General features: G+C 35.3%; 1 protein-coding gene across 1 annotated transcript; it reads left to right on the top strand.

Annotated features, from left to right (window-relative positions):
- Positions 1-9,794, top strand: lum (lumican). The gene is given in 3 exon segments (NM_001011006.1): positions 1-81; positions 5,247-6,173; positions 8,707-9,794. Coding segments are annotated over 2 exon segments (1,062 nt in total). The 5' UTR covers positions 1-81; positions 5,247-5,266; the 3' UTR covers positions 8,862-9,794.
- Positions 9,795-14,868: the final 5,074 nt, after the last annotated feature.

Here is a 14,868-nt window from a genome sequence, read left to right as displayed (position 1 = left end):
GGCAGTTCCCTCCTGACACTGTTTACAGCACTTGAATCAGTCTCTTAATCTGTATAGGGAATTAAACAGGACAGCATCAAGGTAAGTGATATTACAGATCATTATAATATAATTATAATATTGAGACTGGGTTAAATATATGTTTCAGTTTTCTCTACCAGCTTTGAAATTATCACCAGTTAACAGAATAGTTGCATTGCTGCTATTTTATTATTGTTTTTATTACTGTGGTTTTAACCATTTTACAAATAAGTGAAATATGCAGTGGTCCTACGTTTCAGAATGTTTTTTTACTGTTTCCCAAATGTCTTCAATTCATTTTCCAAAAGCTGGAATAATATATTCTTCTTTTTCTTCTTAAGCAGTTTATAAGTGAATGCGTTAGTGTCGTTGGCTTTTTTAAAGCATATTTCGCTTGAACAGAAATCTTTCTTTTGGTTTTTGCTGTGCAGCAAAGCTTTTATTTAAAGATGAATGAATGGCTGCAATCCAAACTTAACTGCTATGACTTCAATTACTTTTACTGCTGAATATTTTCAGAAAAATCACTATGTGAATGTGAGGATAAAATGATGCAACTTATAATATATTTACATACAGTAAATATTCAGAGAAGCTTGCAACATCCCTAACTTGCTTAATAAGTAATAAAAATGATTTGAGCAATGTTAGTGCACTGTCATGTGAAAATAAGGAGATGCTGGTGTCGAATCACTCTGTGTAACTAAGGCACAAATCTCATTGTTTTGCACTTTTTTTGTTAACCTCTCCCCCCAGCACATGCACAAACATATCAAAACATATTAAAAATTAATACTAAAATAATTCAATTGCTAACAAAAATCTTTCCTTTGCCAAAAATATTTGTAAGTGATTTGTTTTTGCAGCAGGAAAATTAACATTACGTTACAGGCCAGAACCTATACTGCCCCTGCCCACAACATTTTTGTAATTAAGAAAATAAAATATATACATATATATTATTATTTTACACTTTCTGTGGCCATGAGATGGTCTGTATGAGATAGGCTATTAACTTAGTGTGGTGAATGTTAAAAAATTTACCATTTACCATTTATCAAACCTGTAGAAAGAAGAAATATTTTTTTATCAAATGCTGCATAATTAACTTGGTTAATTTAATTTGGTGTAAGAAGCTTAGAGATAATTTAAGGATTTAGTGAACAATGGGTTTTCATTTTCCCCTACTAATACCCATGTGTTCTTTAGTTAACACCTGTGGAATGGCTGTGCATAACTGCATGCCATCAATTTGTACTTCTTCCCCTCCCACAGAAGGTGGGACCAGAGTATTTATATTAATGGCATGCTCTTACCTGACTCAGCACTGCTTGGACATCTTGGGACCTATTTATTATGCTGTGGAAAACAAAATTCACCAAACAGTGTAAAAAGACGTGTAAAATAAATGGCAAATTTCTCCATCCAAATGCCAGATTTTGCACCACTATTTTACTTAAGTTCTGGTGGTGTTTTTTTACATAATGAAGCCTGGTGATGTGTGGTTTTACATAGCATAATAAATAGGCCCCTTACAGTATGGATTAACCTGTTTAAGAACAATTTCCATCAACACTTCTTACCTTAGCAGTTTTCTGTGTTTACTGCTACTAATATATGTGTTACATACTTATGTAAATTAGTCACTCAACACACACTTGTATGTAGGAAACCAAATCAAATAATAAATTAGAGAAAATTCTTATAATATGGATTCATGACATACTTGCCTAAACTTGTACTGTGTTTTTAGAATGAACCATAACCTAAGTTATAATGGTCAAATGTAAAAAAAAATAATAGGAATTGTGGAGGCTTTAAACATACATTGTGTAACAGATGCTACAGTTTGCAGTTATGACAAAATAAAATGTTGAGAGAAGAGATGCATGCATTGACTATGAATTGGCTCACAGGCTGGTTTATATTTATTTAAAATCAAAATTCAACCAGTAATTGCTATAAATCAGTTTCGACTCAAAACAATCAGTGTGCATGCAAGGTCACTACGTTTGTGAGTTACAGGATATAGAAGCTACAGATGGTAGAGAGCGTTTATTTACATGTATTTAGAACAACTTTATAAATGCTCAGTAAAGATTATGATGTTGCCATGTGAGTTAACAGTTCTTAGTTTATGTTGGTATATATTTTTATGATGTTTAAAGTTAGCAAAAATCACTTACTATACAATATAAACAAACACTGAAAAACACATATCAGTTTAAAAAATGCATATAGCAGAGCTGCCATTGCTTATTTGTCATTGAGTCTGGAAGGGGGTGTATGTCTTATGTTGATGCTGATCTGCACCTTGGAATGGTTGCACTGTTGAATCGTCCCCAAAACACAGCAAATGTCTAACTTACTTGAGTAAAATTATTTGCCAATTTAAATTATTGTTAAATTAAATACAAATCTAATTATTTGACATGGAAATAGAAACTTCTAAGGTAATATTTAAAGTAATCTTAAGTAAATATTTTAACTGTAATACGAGTCTCCACTGCATTCCTGGTACCCCTCTCTCCCCAACCCTATGGGGCCTGCTGTATGGTAGATTGTGAAATAGAATATAATACAGCTGTATGGTCTAATTTATGAGTTCCTATTACATTGTATTATTAATCTAAACAATTGCACCCTCCCACATTGATCTTAAGGAACAAGTGTTATTTAACTGGCACAAACAGCCATTGTGTTTTATTATTAAAACAGCATTGCCTTAGAACAGGGATCCCCAACCTTTTATACTCGTGAGCCACATTCAAATGAAAAAAGTGTTGGGGAGCAACACAAGCATGAAAAATGTTCCTGGAGGTGCCAATAAGAGCTGTAATTGGCTGCTATTTGATAGCCCCTATGTTGTCTGGCAGCCTACAGGAGGCTTGATACAAAAGAAACGTTGGAATTTTTTCAATAAAAACACTTTTTGTATCAAGTCCCTGTCTGTGCGGCACTCTTTCTACTATATTTTTGTTCTTGACCTGCACCAAGGGCATTTGGAATTGTATAGGGTGTGTTCCTCCCTGTGTACTATATATATATATTGTAGATAGCTAGCTAGCTAGCTAGCTAGATAGATAGATAGATAGATAGATAGATAGATAGAGAGAGAGATAGATAGATAGATAGATAGATAGATAGATAGATAGATAGATAGATAGATAGATAGATAGATAGCAAGAGAGAAAGAGAGAGAGAGAGAGAGAGAGAGAGAGAGAGAGAGAGAGAGAGAGAGAGATAGATAGATGATAGATAGATAGATAGATAGATAGATAGATAGATAGAGGATTAAAGTCCCAGTTTGGCTAATTTGATCTGTTTACATGTATTATTACTAGAATAGCAACTACAAGTGCACAAAAGTGGCACTTTACTCTTTTAAACTTTCTCTTTTAAAATTCACTTGCAGATGTGCCATGGCTGTACTCTGCCCCTAGTGTGGGAGTGGAAATCTTGCACTTTCTAACTTGCAGGTCTTATTGAAGAGCAAATTAGGAGATGGGTAGAGGGTGGGACAGAGGATACAGAGTTGCAGAATGCAGGCAGTGCTATATTCAAGGGGGGAGTCAGGCCTTTGTATACTGTTTAGAAGTGCAGAGACCTGCATCAGTTTTCCAAATGCACGACACAGTGAAAAGTGCTGAAAATGCTGATTTTTTGCACTTTTCAACCCCCTATATTCAGGTGTAAAATTTTGTGTGAAATTTTAAATGTTCTCAAGGTAAACAAAATTGAGACTAAAAACATACAAAAATGTATCTGCTACTTTGCAGATTTTTGTATAATGTGAAATTAAACAGTTCTGTCTAAGCAAATACATTGCCCTTATTCTGTCTCATGTACTTGTCTAATGACCCTCCCATGCAGCGCTCAACACCACTGTATATACACGCTTTATTAAGGACATGGTGTGGGGGGAGGTCAACACTAGGGGGCTGATTTACTAACCCACGAATCCGACCCGAATTGGAAAAGTTCCGACTTGAAAACGAATATTTTGCGACTTTTTCGTATGTTTTGCGATTTTTTTGGATTCTGTACGAATTTTTCGGATCCAATACGATTTTTGCGTAAAAACGCGAGTTTTTCGTATCCATTACGAAAGTTGCGTAAAAAGTTGCGCATTTTGCGTAGCGTTAAAACTTACGCGAAAAGTTGCGCATTTTTCGCGTAAGTTTTAACGCTACGCAAAATGCGCAACTTTTTACGCAACTTTCGTAATGGATAGGAAAACTCGCGTTTTTACGCAAAAATCGTATTGGATCCGAAAAATTCGTACAGAATCCGAAAATATCGCAAAACATACGAAAAAGTCGCAAAGTACCGATCATTACGAAAAAAACGCAATCGGACTCCATTCGACCCGTTCGTGGGTAAGTAAATCAGCCCCTAGAACTTAAGCTATAAGGAACAAAGGGCATTAATCTGGTAAAGAAATGATACAATTTAGAAACTAACTTTAAAGCAGTGATCCCCAACCAGTGGCTCGGGGGCAACATGTTGCTCACCAACCCCTTGGATGTTGCTCTCAGTGCCCCCAAACCAGCTAGTTATTTTTGAATTCTTGACTTGGTGGCAAGTTTTGGTTGAATAAAAACAAGATTTACTACCAAATAAAACCCTGTAAGCTGATAGTGTGCATAGAGGCTGCCTAATAGCCCTTATTTAGCACCTCCATGAACTTTTATGATGTTTGTGTTGCTCCCCAAGTCTTTTTACATTTGACTGTGATCACGAATAAGAAAGGTTGGGGACCCCTGCTTTAAAGCAACAAAAATGGTACTTCATGGCAGGGAGGTTGTGGAATGCCCTACAGGGTGATGTTGTGATGGCAGATTTTATTTTATAAGAGTGGCTTGGATGATTTTTTGGACAAACATTAGCTCCATGACTATAGTGATCTTAAAAAAAACTACAGTTAGTTTACTATAGGTATGTGTATATATATTTTGATGTATGTGAGTGTATTTATAGGTCTTTATATGTATATAAATGCACTGGGGGTTATTTGGACAGGTTATACTTGATGAACCTTTTGTATTTTTTTAGACCCAGATTATCTGTAGAGTATAACAAAGAATCTTTGAATTTACATTGTGAATATTACTTAAAGGTAAAAATAAATGTATATTTGGCTGTATCCTGACATTGCACACTAACTGTATTTATTTATATATATTTATATTTCATGTGGATCGTTTGTTTTTTCTGTTATCCAGGCACGGTAGTTACCGCAGAGATGCATCTTCATTTTATTCCCTTCTTTGCAGTGCTAATAAGTGGTGTCTTATGTACATTTTATGACTATGGTTATGATGGAGGATATGCTGGGCCAGAGGGAGATTACTATGTCTCAAGTTTATCTTTGGGACCATCTACTGCAAACTGTGCTCCAGAATGCACCTGTCCTTTCAACTATCCCTCTGCAATGTATTGTGACAACCGCAAATTAAAGGTAATCCCAATGGTTCCTGCTGGAATACAATATTTGTACCTGCAAAGCAACATGATTGAGGCTATAGAAGAGGATGCTTTTAAGAATGTTACTGAATTGAAATGGCTTATTCTAGACCACAACCAGCTGACCAATGGCAAAATCAAGAAAAATGCTTTTTCCAGTCTAAAACACCTAGTCAAGTTATATATCAGCTTTAACAACCTTACTGAACTTGTAGGGCCACTACCAAAAACCATGGATGACCTTCGTGTAACCAACAATAAAATATCAAAGATTACTCCTAACATTTTGGAAGGTCTAGAGAATTTAACTCACATTCACCTGCAGTACAATGCTCTAAAAGAAGATTCCATTTCAGGGGCATTTAAAGGTCTAAAACAACTTGAATATCTTGACCTTAGTTTTAATGAACTGACAAAGCTACCCAAGGGACTTCCTCCAAGCATAACTACTTTATATTTTGACAACAATAAAATTGCTAATATCCCAGATGAGTTTTTCCAAGGTTTTAAAGCTCTGCAATATCTTCGCCTGTCCAACAACAAATTGAAGGATGGAGGTGTACCTGGAAATGCTTTCAACATCTCAAGTCTTGTTGAGTTGGATCTTTCATTCAATGAACTTGGGAGCATTCCAGCTGTGAATGAAGGTCTAGAAAACCTCTACTTGCAAGTCAACAAAATTCAAAGTGAGTTGAAAATTCATGTACAATAAAAACTTGAATAAATATCACAAACACTCATAAATAAGAGGTTAATTACATTTTTTATTATCCAGAACATTGCTTATGTGGGGCAGAAATAAGATCAGAGGGGTTGAGAGTGTAGTTGGTGGCTGACTGTAAAGCACATTTTTGAATGTGTTGCCACAACATAGTAAAATATAAATATTTCTATCTTACAAGGGACTTGCCTATACATGTTAAAGTTTGCTTATCCTATGATTTCTAACAAACAGAAGTACATCATGCTTTCCTCTTAAATATAGATTAATTCACTTAACAGCTGCCAATGGTAACCATTGTATGTGAAGACCACACATAAGATAACATTATCTGAAAGGTATATAATTACACAATTGTCAATGCACAAATATCATTATGACCCGCAGCTTTAGTTAGTTTAGTGTTATATACTTAAACTATTTTTTACCAGTCATGGATATATAACTGGGTTTTATATATATATATATATATATATATATATATATATAAAGGCACAAACAAATCAGGCACTCACGTCTCTCTGATGGGTCACAGATGCCTGGGTGCAGAATGTCAAAAGCATAAAGGATCTGAGAAAATATCCCTGTGAGTGCGGGATATTTTCTCAGATCCTATATATATATATATATATATATATATATATAAAGATATCAAAAATCGTATAAAAATATAAATAATGTTTTATATGGTCTTATATGTAAATTTAGTGTGGTGTAAATTTAGTCATGTATAGAATGAGCTTATGGTAAATATATACTCCAGTTATTGGTTTAACTCAAAGCCCATACTGACAAAGTTGCCACACACTGGACAAAGCAAGACTCACTACATACAGTAGTATAGCAATATGTAAATATCCTCGTACATCTATTTAAAGTTCCAAGAGCTGTTTCTGAATTAAGGTGTAGATGTGAAGGTCTCTAAATAATACAAACTCTTGCCCTCACCTTTGTGTGGTTAAAAGGTGGCTGAAATCCTTAAGTAGCTGTAATACAATTTTTAACCTCCTACCTCATCTGTGTGCTCCCTATCTATGATAGTCAGCATGTCATGGAAAAAAAGCAGAGTATGGGAAATTTTAAGCAGTGACTGATATTGACCCAAAAAACTGGCAATTCATAAAACCTGATGAAGCTACTAGTTTTGTGACTGTTTGTATGTCTTATCACTTTCTTCCCTTTCCACCTGAGCATTACTGATGGCCTGTAAGGAGCTTATGTCATAAAGGAAGTATGTTTTATCATGAAGCATGACCAAACTACTATTTAGTGGTTTGAAGTATAAGGTCACTGTGCTTAAATATATATACAAAAACCGCAATTAAAGTTGTGTAAGCCATGTACACATAATCAGTTTTGGGGTTGCTTTTGTTCTTGATTAACACTGTTCCTGTTCTGCTAAACATTACTGCCAGTCTTCTCTTTGTAGTTGGCAATATTTTTCTAATTACTCTTTTTTACCAACAAACAAACTTAAATCCCAATTTAATTATTTCTTGGATTCTTCAACAAACCGCTGTTTCTAAAAGATTGTCTTTAACAGAGGCCACACAACGAGTAATAGTGCACACATTTTTACATAATTTTTTGTAACCCAACATTCCAGTTCAAGTTGCAGAAGTTAAGAACATGAAGCCAGATTTTCACAAAAAAATGGGATGCTTCCTTCTGCATTTGTGGTCAGTTATGCAATTGGAGAGGTTTAGGCCTAAAGATTATTGTGTCATGTAGTGTAAATGTATTTTTTAGAACTTTTTCATTTGCATTGACCTTAAGAATACAATGCTGATATTGTCGGACTGGAGCTCCTAGCATACTTGCACCTTGCTAATAATGCAAAACAATGCTAGGATTTGTAGTCCAGCAACAAATTAGTACAAATTTGTGAGCACCATGGTTTAGATTCCCCTTTCAAATATAGAAGTTAATCATTGTACATTTATGGGATCCCTTATCCAGAAACCCATTATCCAGAAAGTTCCGAATTAGGGAAAGGTCATCTCCCATAGACTCCATTATAAGCAAATAATTCTAATTTTTAAAAATGATTTCCTTTTTCTCTGTAATTATAAAACAGTACCTTGTATTTGATCCCAACTAAGATATAATTAATCCTTATTGGAGGCAAAACAACCCTATTGGGTTTATTGAATATTTAAATGATTTTTAGCAGACTTAAGTTATGGAGATCCAAATTATGGAAAGATCCCTTATCCGGAATACCCCAGGTCCCGAGCATTCTAGATAACAGGTCCCATACCTGTACTTTTTAAATATTTCCTAGAAAAAAAGATGCAGTAGGAAATCCTAGCAATTTAGATTTCACAAAAAAATATTACATTACCACTGGACTGAGATTGATTTGAATGATCAAAAGTCTTTGGAAAGCACTTTAAGATATTTCAGTTCTATTTAAATAAAGCTGTATAATAGCATTTTATGGAATACTTAAGTAATAACTCTGTTTTAAAATAATGTTATGTATTTTTCATTTGCAGAATTCAATCTGAACAGCTTCTGTAAAATTATTGGACCACTGGAATACTCCAAAATTAGACACCTTCGTTTAGATGGAAACAATATCAGCAGAGTTGACCTACCCCAGGACATGTACAGCTGTCTCCGTGTGGCCAGTGAAATAGACCTAGGTTAAAATGCTTGGTAATATTCAGAGAGTGGTTATCCAAGCTACTTCTTTAATCTTTCTTTCAGGTTCCAGAAACACATTCAAATAAAAAATTATAGATGCAAGCAAATTACATCATTCATTTTAGATTGTGATAAAAAATATAAATGCTTTTTGATACATCGCGATCTATGCATGAAATTGAACTACCCACAAATTATTTTGATCCAACTTTTATTTAGATTTTAGAGAGAAAAATTAAAGTATTTCAAAAATCGTACTTATGGCATCCTCAGGACCTAATATCCTTGGAATGCTTGGCAAGTTACTTATTAAACATTTGTGGTCTACTGCTGTTTAAATAATGAAAAGCCAACATCTGATTGGTTACTAAGAATTGGCAAACAAAGGCAGACTGTACTAAAGTCCTGAAAGAAGCAGCCTTGGTATCACTGATCAAGAAATACTCTTTAGACTTCTGCAATGATCTCTTTCTACTAGGCTAAAGAATATTTGTATACTAACAAATGTCATTACTAACAGAGCATTAATTAAGTGACCACATGGTCTGTTTACTTTGAAAGAAAGAATCAGGGCATGATTTGTACAGTGCATTGAGCTACATATTTTCAACATTCTGAATTTCAGTAATATTTGCATATTAGTTTTGTACTTTGGCAATTTTAAAAGGGCTATAATACTGCAATTTGAATAGTACATCTTCAACCATAACATTTCCTAAGAATACAATTCAAATTTACTAGTAATATCAGTTTTTCAGTTTTTTTTTACAGTTTTAAATAAAGGCTTTTGATTTCACTAGGCCTCTTTACACATTTATATACTTAGTAAGACAGGGTTGTTAAAATGTTATATTTTCAGTTTATTTTCAGTTTATATGTAATAATCCATCTATTTAAATAAAAATGTTGGAAAAGTAATAAAATAATTAAAAACTCAGTTCATTTAAAATATTTCTTGTACTGTTGAGAGTACAAATGTTTTATGCAGAGTAAAAAAAAAAATTGTAATTATTCAAAATGTAGCAATTGATTGCTTAATAGCAGTGCATTCTATTATCAACCTTGAAGATTTTTATTTTGTTTAATGCATGTATTTCTTTTTAGTTTCTTGCATGCCATAGAAAGCAGAAAAAATAAATATCAGTTATATTTGAGAGTTCCTGGTATTAGCATAATTACATTTTTCTGTAGAGTATTTCTTTAATGAAAGTCATATTTATGGCTGCATTTGCTGAAAAATGGATACTATTGATAGGTTAAATCGTGTACAATGTAAGAATACAATATTTAGTATCTTTTAAAAAATGTAGTTATTTAGAGAGAAATATAATTACTTCTGAAAATATAGTCACTTTTTGTGGCTGCACTGGGAAGTGCACTTCCTGTACTCTACATCTTGGCAAGATACTGGGTCATTTATCAATACTGGGCAAATTTGCCCACGGGCAATAACCCGTGGTAACCAAATAAATGGTTCTACCCAAAGCTAATGGGTTGCTGTTGGTTACTGCCAACAGGCACATTTACCCTGTGTTGATAAATAAGCTGTTCTATATTGCTTTATGGCAGGGATTATAGGTATGCACAACAGAGGCTTATTCCGCACACCCTAGCTCTCCAAATCAGAACGCCCGGTGCACACTGCCAGATAAAGGGGCTATTTTGCCTCGAAACGTTGCATTGTTTCGCAAATAAAATCTTTTTTAAAAGGAATTTTTCCTCTAAGCCCTGAGTGCCATTTGCTTTTTGCTGTTCTAAGGGATTATAGGTATACCATCAGGATCAAAGTACTGAATCTAATGACAAAGAGCAGGACTAGTTATAATTTTTCTATCCGGATTATGTACATTCACTTCATCTTGCTGAGGTAAAAACAACATAGCCATTGAACGTTTAATATATTCAGATATGTGAAATATGTATGTGTAATATGTTAGAAAAATACGGCATTATTAAAAGTTGTGTAAAAAAAATCAAATGGCAGCCATATTCATAAGTAAACCATTTGAATTTATTGCATTACCCTACATAAGAGTTCTATAGGAACTTGCAGTCAGGCAAACCTGGAACCCCCACAGTGTTATGGGGAAAGACTAAACGACAAAAAATGCAGTTGCTCTACTTTACTAATTCTGTTCACAGAAAGGATTTTGTGATAAAATTAAGGAAACATATATATGCAGTAATGAAGGTCTCTGCATCAGAAAACTTAACAGGGAATAGACTATATATTGTTTATACATACACTTATAATACACCTTTGCCTGTCTGACAGTGTCTCTAGGGTTCATTTACGTTACCCCAGAGCTCAAGTGCTAGAGCGCTAATGGAGCATCAAAATGAAAAAGTCCAGAGCTGTCTACTTTTATTGACAGCTGCCCACGAAAATTTTTACCGTGACCAGAAGTGATTTCATGCACAAAAGCTCTCCTGAAGCCATTGGTTTCCTTCCGTGCATGTGCATTTGCACTGTATGATGCCAAAATCAGGTAACTCCCAAAGAAATAGGGGGAGTTAACAGCTCTGCAAGTCAGGAGCATCTGAATGATAAGTTAGGGGACAAGTATAGGACAGGAGGGGGTACACCTATATGCTAATGCCTGCCCCTTACCAATACAATACAGTTTTTCTTTTTTTCATATGTTTTCTTAAAGGAACAGTAACACCAAAAAATTAAAGTGTTTTAAAGTAATTAAAATATAATGTACAGTTGCCCTGCGCTGGTAAAACTGGTAAGTTTGCAACAGAAACGCTACTATAGTTTATATAATAAGCTGCTATGTCAACACGGGGGCAGCCATTCAAGCTGTGAAAAAGGAGAAAAGGCACAGGCACATAACAGATAACAGATAAGCTTTGTAGAATATAATGGGGTTTTATCTGTTATCTGCTAAGTAACCTGTGCCGTTTCTCCTGTAAATGGCTGCCCCCATGGCTACACAGAAGCTTTATTATATAAACTATAGTAGTCTTTCTAAGGAAAACACACCAGTTGTACCAGTGCAGGGCAGCATTACATTATATAGTAATTACTTTTATACACTTTCATTTTTTGGTGTTACTGTCCCTTTAAGCACACCAGACACAATGTACTTTCTGCTTTGCAGATTGCTTGGGGTAACAAGAAGAGGGTTACAAATGTGAGGCAGATGCTTCAATTTAGAAGGTCACGTCTTTAACAGCAGCCATTCAAGTAACAGTCCTATAGTTTTGCCAATATCCTTTCAGAAGGGGCACACAGGAATCAGGCAACTTCTAGACAACTTCTGTGGTGCAGTATCTCCAGTCAAAGGTGAGTTTCAAGCCTAGCTACTTGGCTAAGTTCAACAGGGAGAAATTTCTGCCTACTACTTTCACGGAGTTCTTACCATTTTGAAGATTGTTTGCCTGTTGGCAATACTTTTCCTTAGCAAAGCATGAGTAATGACATGGAAGTCCCAATTTAAAAGAAAGGAAGTAAAGAACAATAAAAGAAGTGTGCAAGTTCACAAATATGTAACTGTTTTGTTAAGGAAGACATGATATGATCAAAGTTCATTGTATTGGCAAAAAATCAGAGCTACAAGTACATTGGAAAACATGATTCCCCCTTTCTACTTCAATATAAATCAGTAAACCAATAAAATTAGTGACCAACACAAAAAAGTGGTTCATTTAATTAAGAAACATCAGTTGTACATGATTGTATTTTACTGTAACAAGAGAATGCATATCAATATTTACATTTAAGGTTACTGAATTTTTTCAGTAACACTCTCATTTTTGTCCCTAGGATTCCGTGTTTTGCAAAATCTTAACATATCAAACAATGTTAAAAATATTTAGTAAACAGAGCTGCGGAACTAAACTAAGATCTTAAACCTGAATTTAAAAACAGTCCTACTCTCTAGTTTCACACTGGAGTTCAAAACAAGACCCAGACATCTTAATTGCTTGGATCAATGGATCTTCTGTAAATTAAAAAAAAAAATGCTGTTCCATTGTTCGATACACAAATGATCCTCTGAGGTAGCTATATAATCTCCAAAGATACAACTAAACATTACTATATACAGATATAAGCAAACCGCTGCCTGTTTATTTGAATAATACAATGTTTGGTGCCAAATACATTATTGTGCTGTTACTGAATAATGATTCTCTTAAAAGCAATAAATGTAAATCATGCTAGAAGTAATATAGGTAATCGCAGGCACCAAAACTCTTAAGATTTTAAACTTATATTTTGAAAGCAGCTATACCATTTGTGAACTACTAAGGGGAAGAAAAGCTGCCAAAGAATTTTATTTTTTACTTTCCAATAGCAACTGAAGGAAAATGACACATCAGGGATTGAATGCCAAATTTCATGCCCCACTTAGCTTAGCCTCAGTCTGCCTGGATCCATCATCATTTCTCACAGGAAATACGCATACATAAAAAAAGCCTTTTAATCACACAGATTATTAAAATATGTGCAGTAAAAGGTTCAAATTCTGCTAAATTATGGTTAGCCATCCATCAGCAATGAGATTTAATTAGTCTAGTCACAAAATCAAAGCTACAAAGCTGTTTGGTTCTTATGTGTAACTGCAATTGACAGGTGCAGTGTAGAGACTGCACTCCCCATTTGACCCAAACCTGTAACTCCTATCCCCCAATAAATCGCAGACACCTTGGTTGGAAAGGGAAGGCCGCAGTTGTTTATTTATACCACAACAGTAAACATAAATGAACATATAAAACATTAGCAACTTGTAACAAAACCATTTGAAAAAAAAACATTTTCTTCAACCAACAATCTTGTCTTACTCGCCCCCAAGAGGACCTTGCTTCCAACTGTAAAGCCCGGTTCCTGCCTCCTTTCTTCCCAGCCCTGAACCAGGCTGCCTACCTTCCCCAGGCCTGCCAAGCTACTTCCACTCCTTGGAAAATACTCATTTTTTTACATTCCCTGGGGCTCAGTGTAAAGGTACCCTTTGCCGGCTGTGACAACAAAGTCACACCCCATCTCAGGGAGGGTGGGACGCTGCAAGCTTCTGCTCCTCGCATTGTCCTGCACAGACTGAAGTGGTAGGCCCCACATTACACTATGTAGCTCTGCCCCCCACCCCAGACAAAGCCTGGGCAATTCAAACATGCCAATCACAGCCCACCCATATAGTGTAGGAGGCGGGGTGCCCCTCCTAGCCCAGTCAAGCCCTGCTTCCCTACACTACGCTACAGCTATTGGGCCCCAGGAGCAACTTTACAGCTACAGTATTAAGTAAATTGCCCCCAGTCAAATAACTCTGCATGATCAAGGTCAACAAGGTTTGTTTTTATGCGTGTTTATCACTAAAGCGTTTTGGGTAGTTCTGGATTTAATGGATTTGAATAGATGACTTGCTTCTTTGCCTCTAAGAGGAAAGCATCTGTATTTTTGGGATGGTATGGTTACAGTGGCTTTGGTTTATCATAAAGGGCCAATTATACTAACCCAAATGTATAGCTTTAGTGGAGTGTTGGCTAGGGGAGCTGCTTTGTAAGAAGTTCCACATCAGTTCCCTTTAATATGTCCTGCACTGCCTATTGTCATCCCCTCACAACAAATGTCACAAATTTTTAATTGAAAAATAAAACCATATTCACTTTACATGATACCTAGGACTTCTAGAAAGACAAACACGAAAGTGTTTAAGCACCAGCTAATTAACATACAACTATGAAAGGATCCTTATACCAAGGTATAAGAAGTATTATTAGCAAGACGTCTCAATCTCACCAATCATTGAACAGTTGCTATATATATATATATATGTGATGTCGGTGCATCCCCCAATCCTATGTCACATGCATGAACCTAATGAGGGAGCTGGGCACTCACTCATTATGCACATGCATATACACTATCATGGCCACCTGCACCGGGAGCTTCCTTTCAGTATGGAGGCCAGAGAGCTGAACAGCGGACTTTTCTTTCCCTTATTTGGACTGCAGTTTTGTTAGCCCCAAAACAAATTTTATGTAAATTTTATGTAATTTCTGGTGGA

Source organism: Xenopus tropicalis, chromosome 3 (genome assembly GCF_000004195.4).
Source record: "Xenopus tropicalis strain Nigerian chromosome 3, UCB_Xtro_10.0, whole genome shotgun sequence".
Classification (NCBI taxonomy): Eukaryota; Metazoa; Chordata; class Amphibia; order Anura; family Pipidae; genus Xenopus; species Xenopus tropicalis.
The sequence above is the reverse complement of the archived record's forward strand: the minus strand, read 5'-3'. Positions and strand labels throughout refer to the sequence as shown.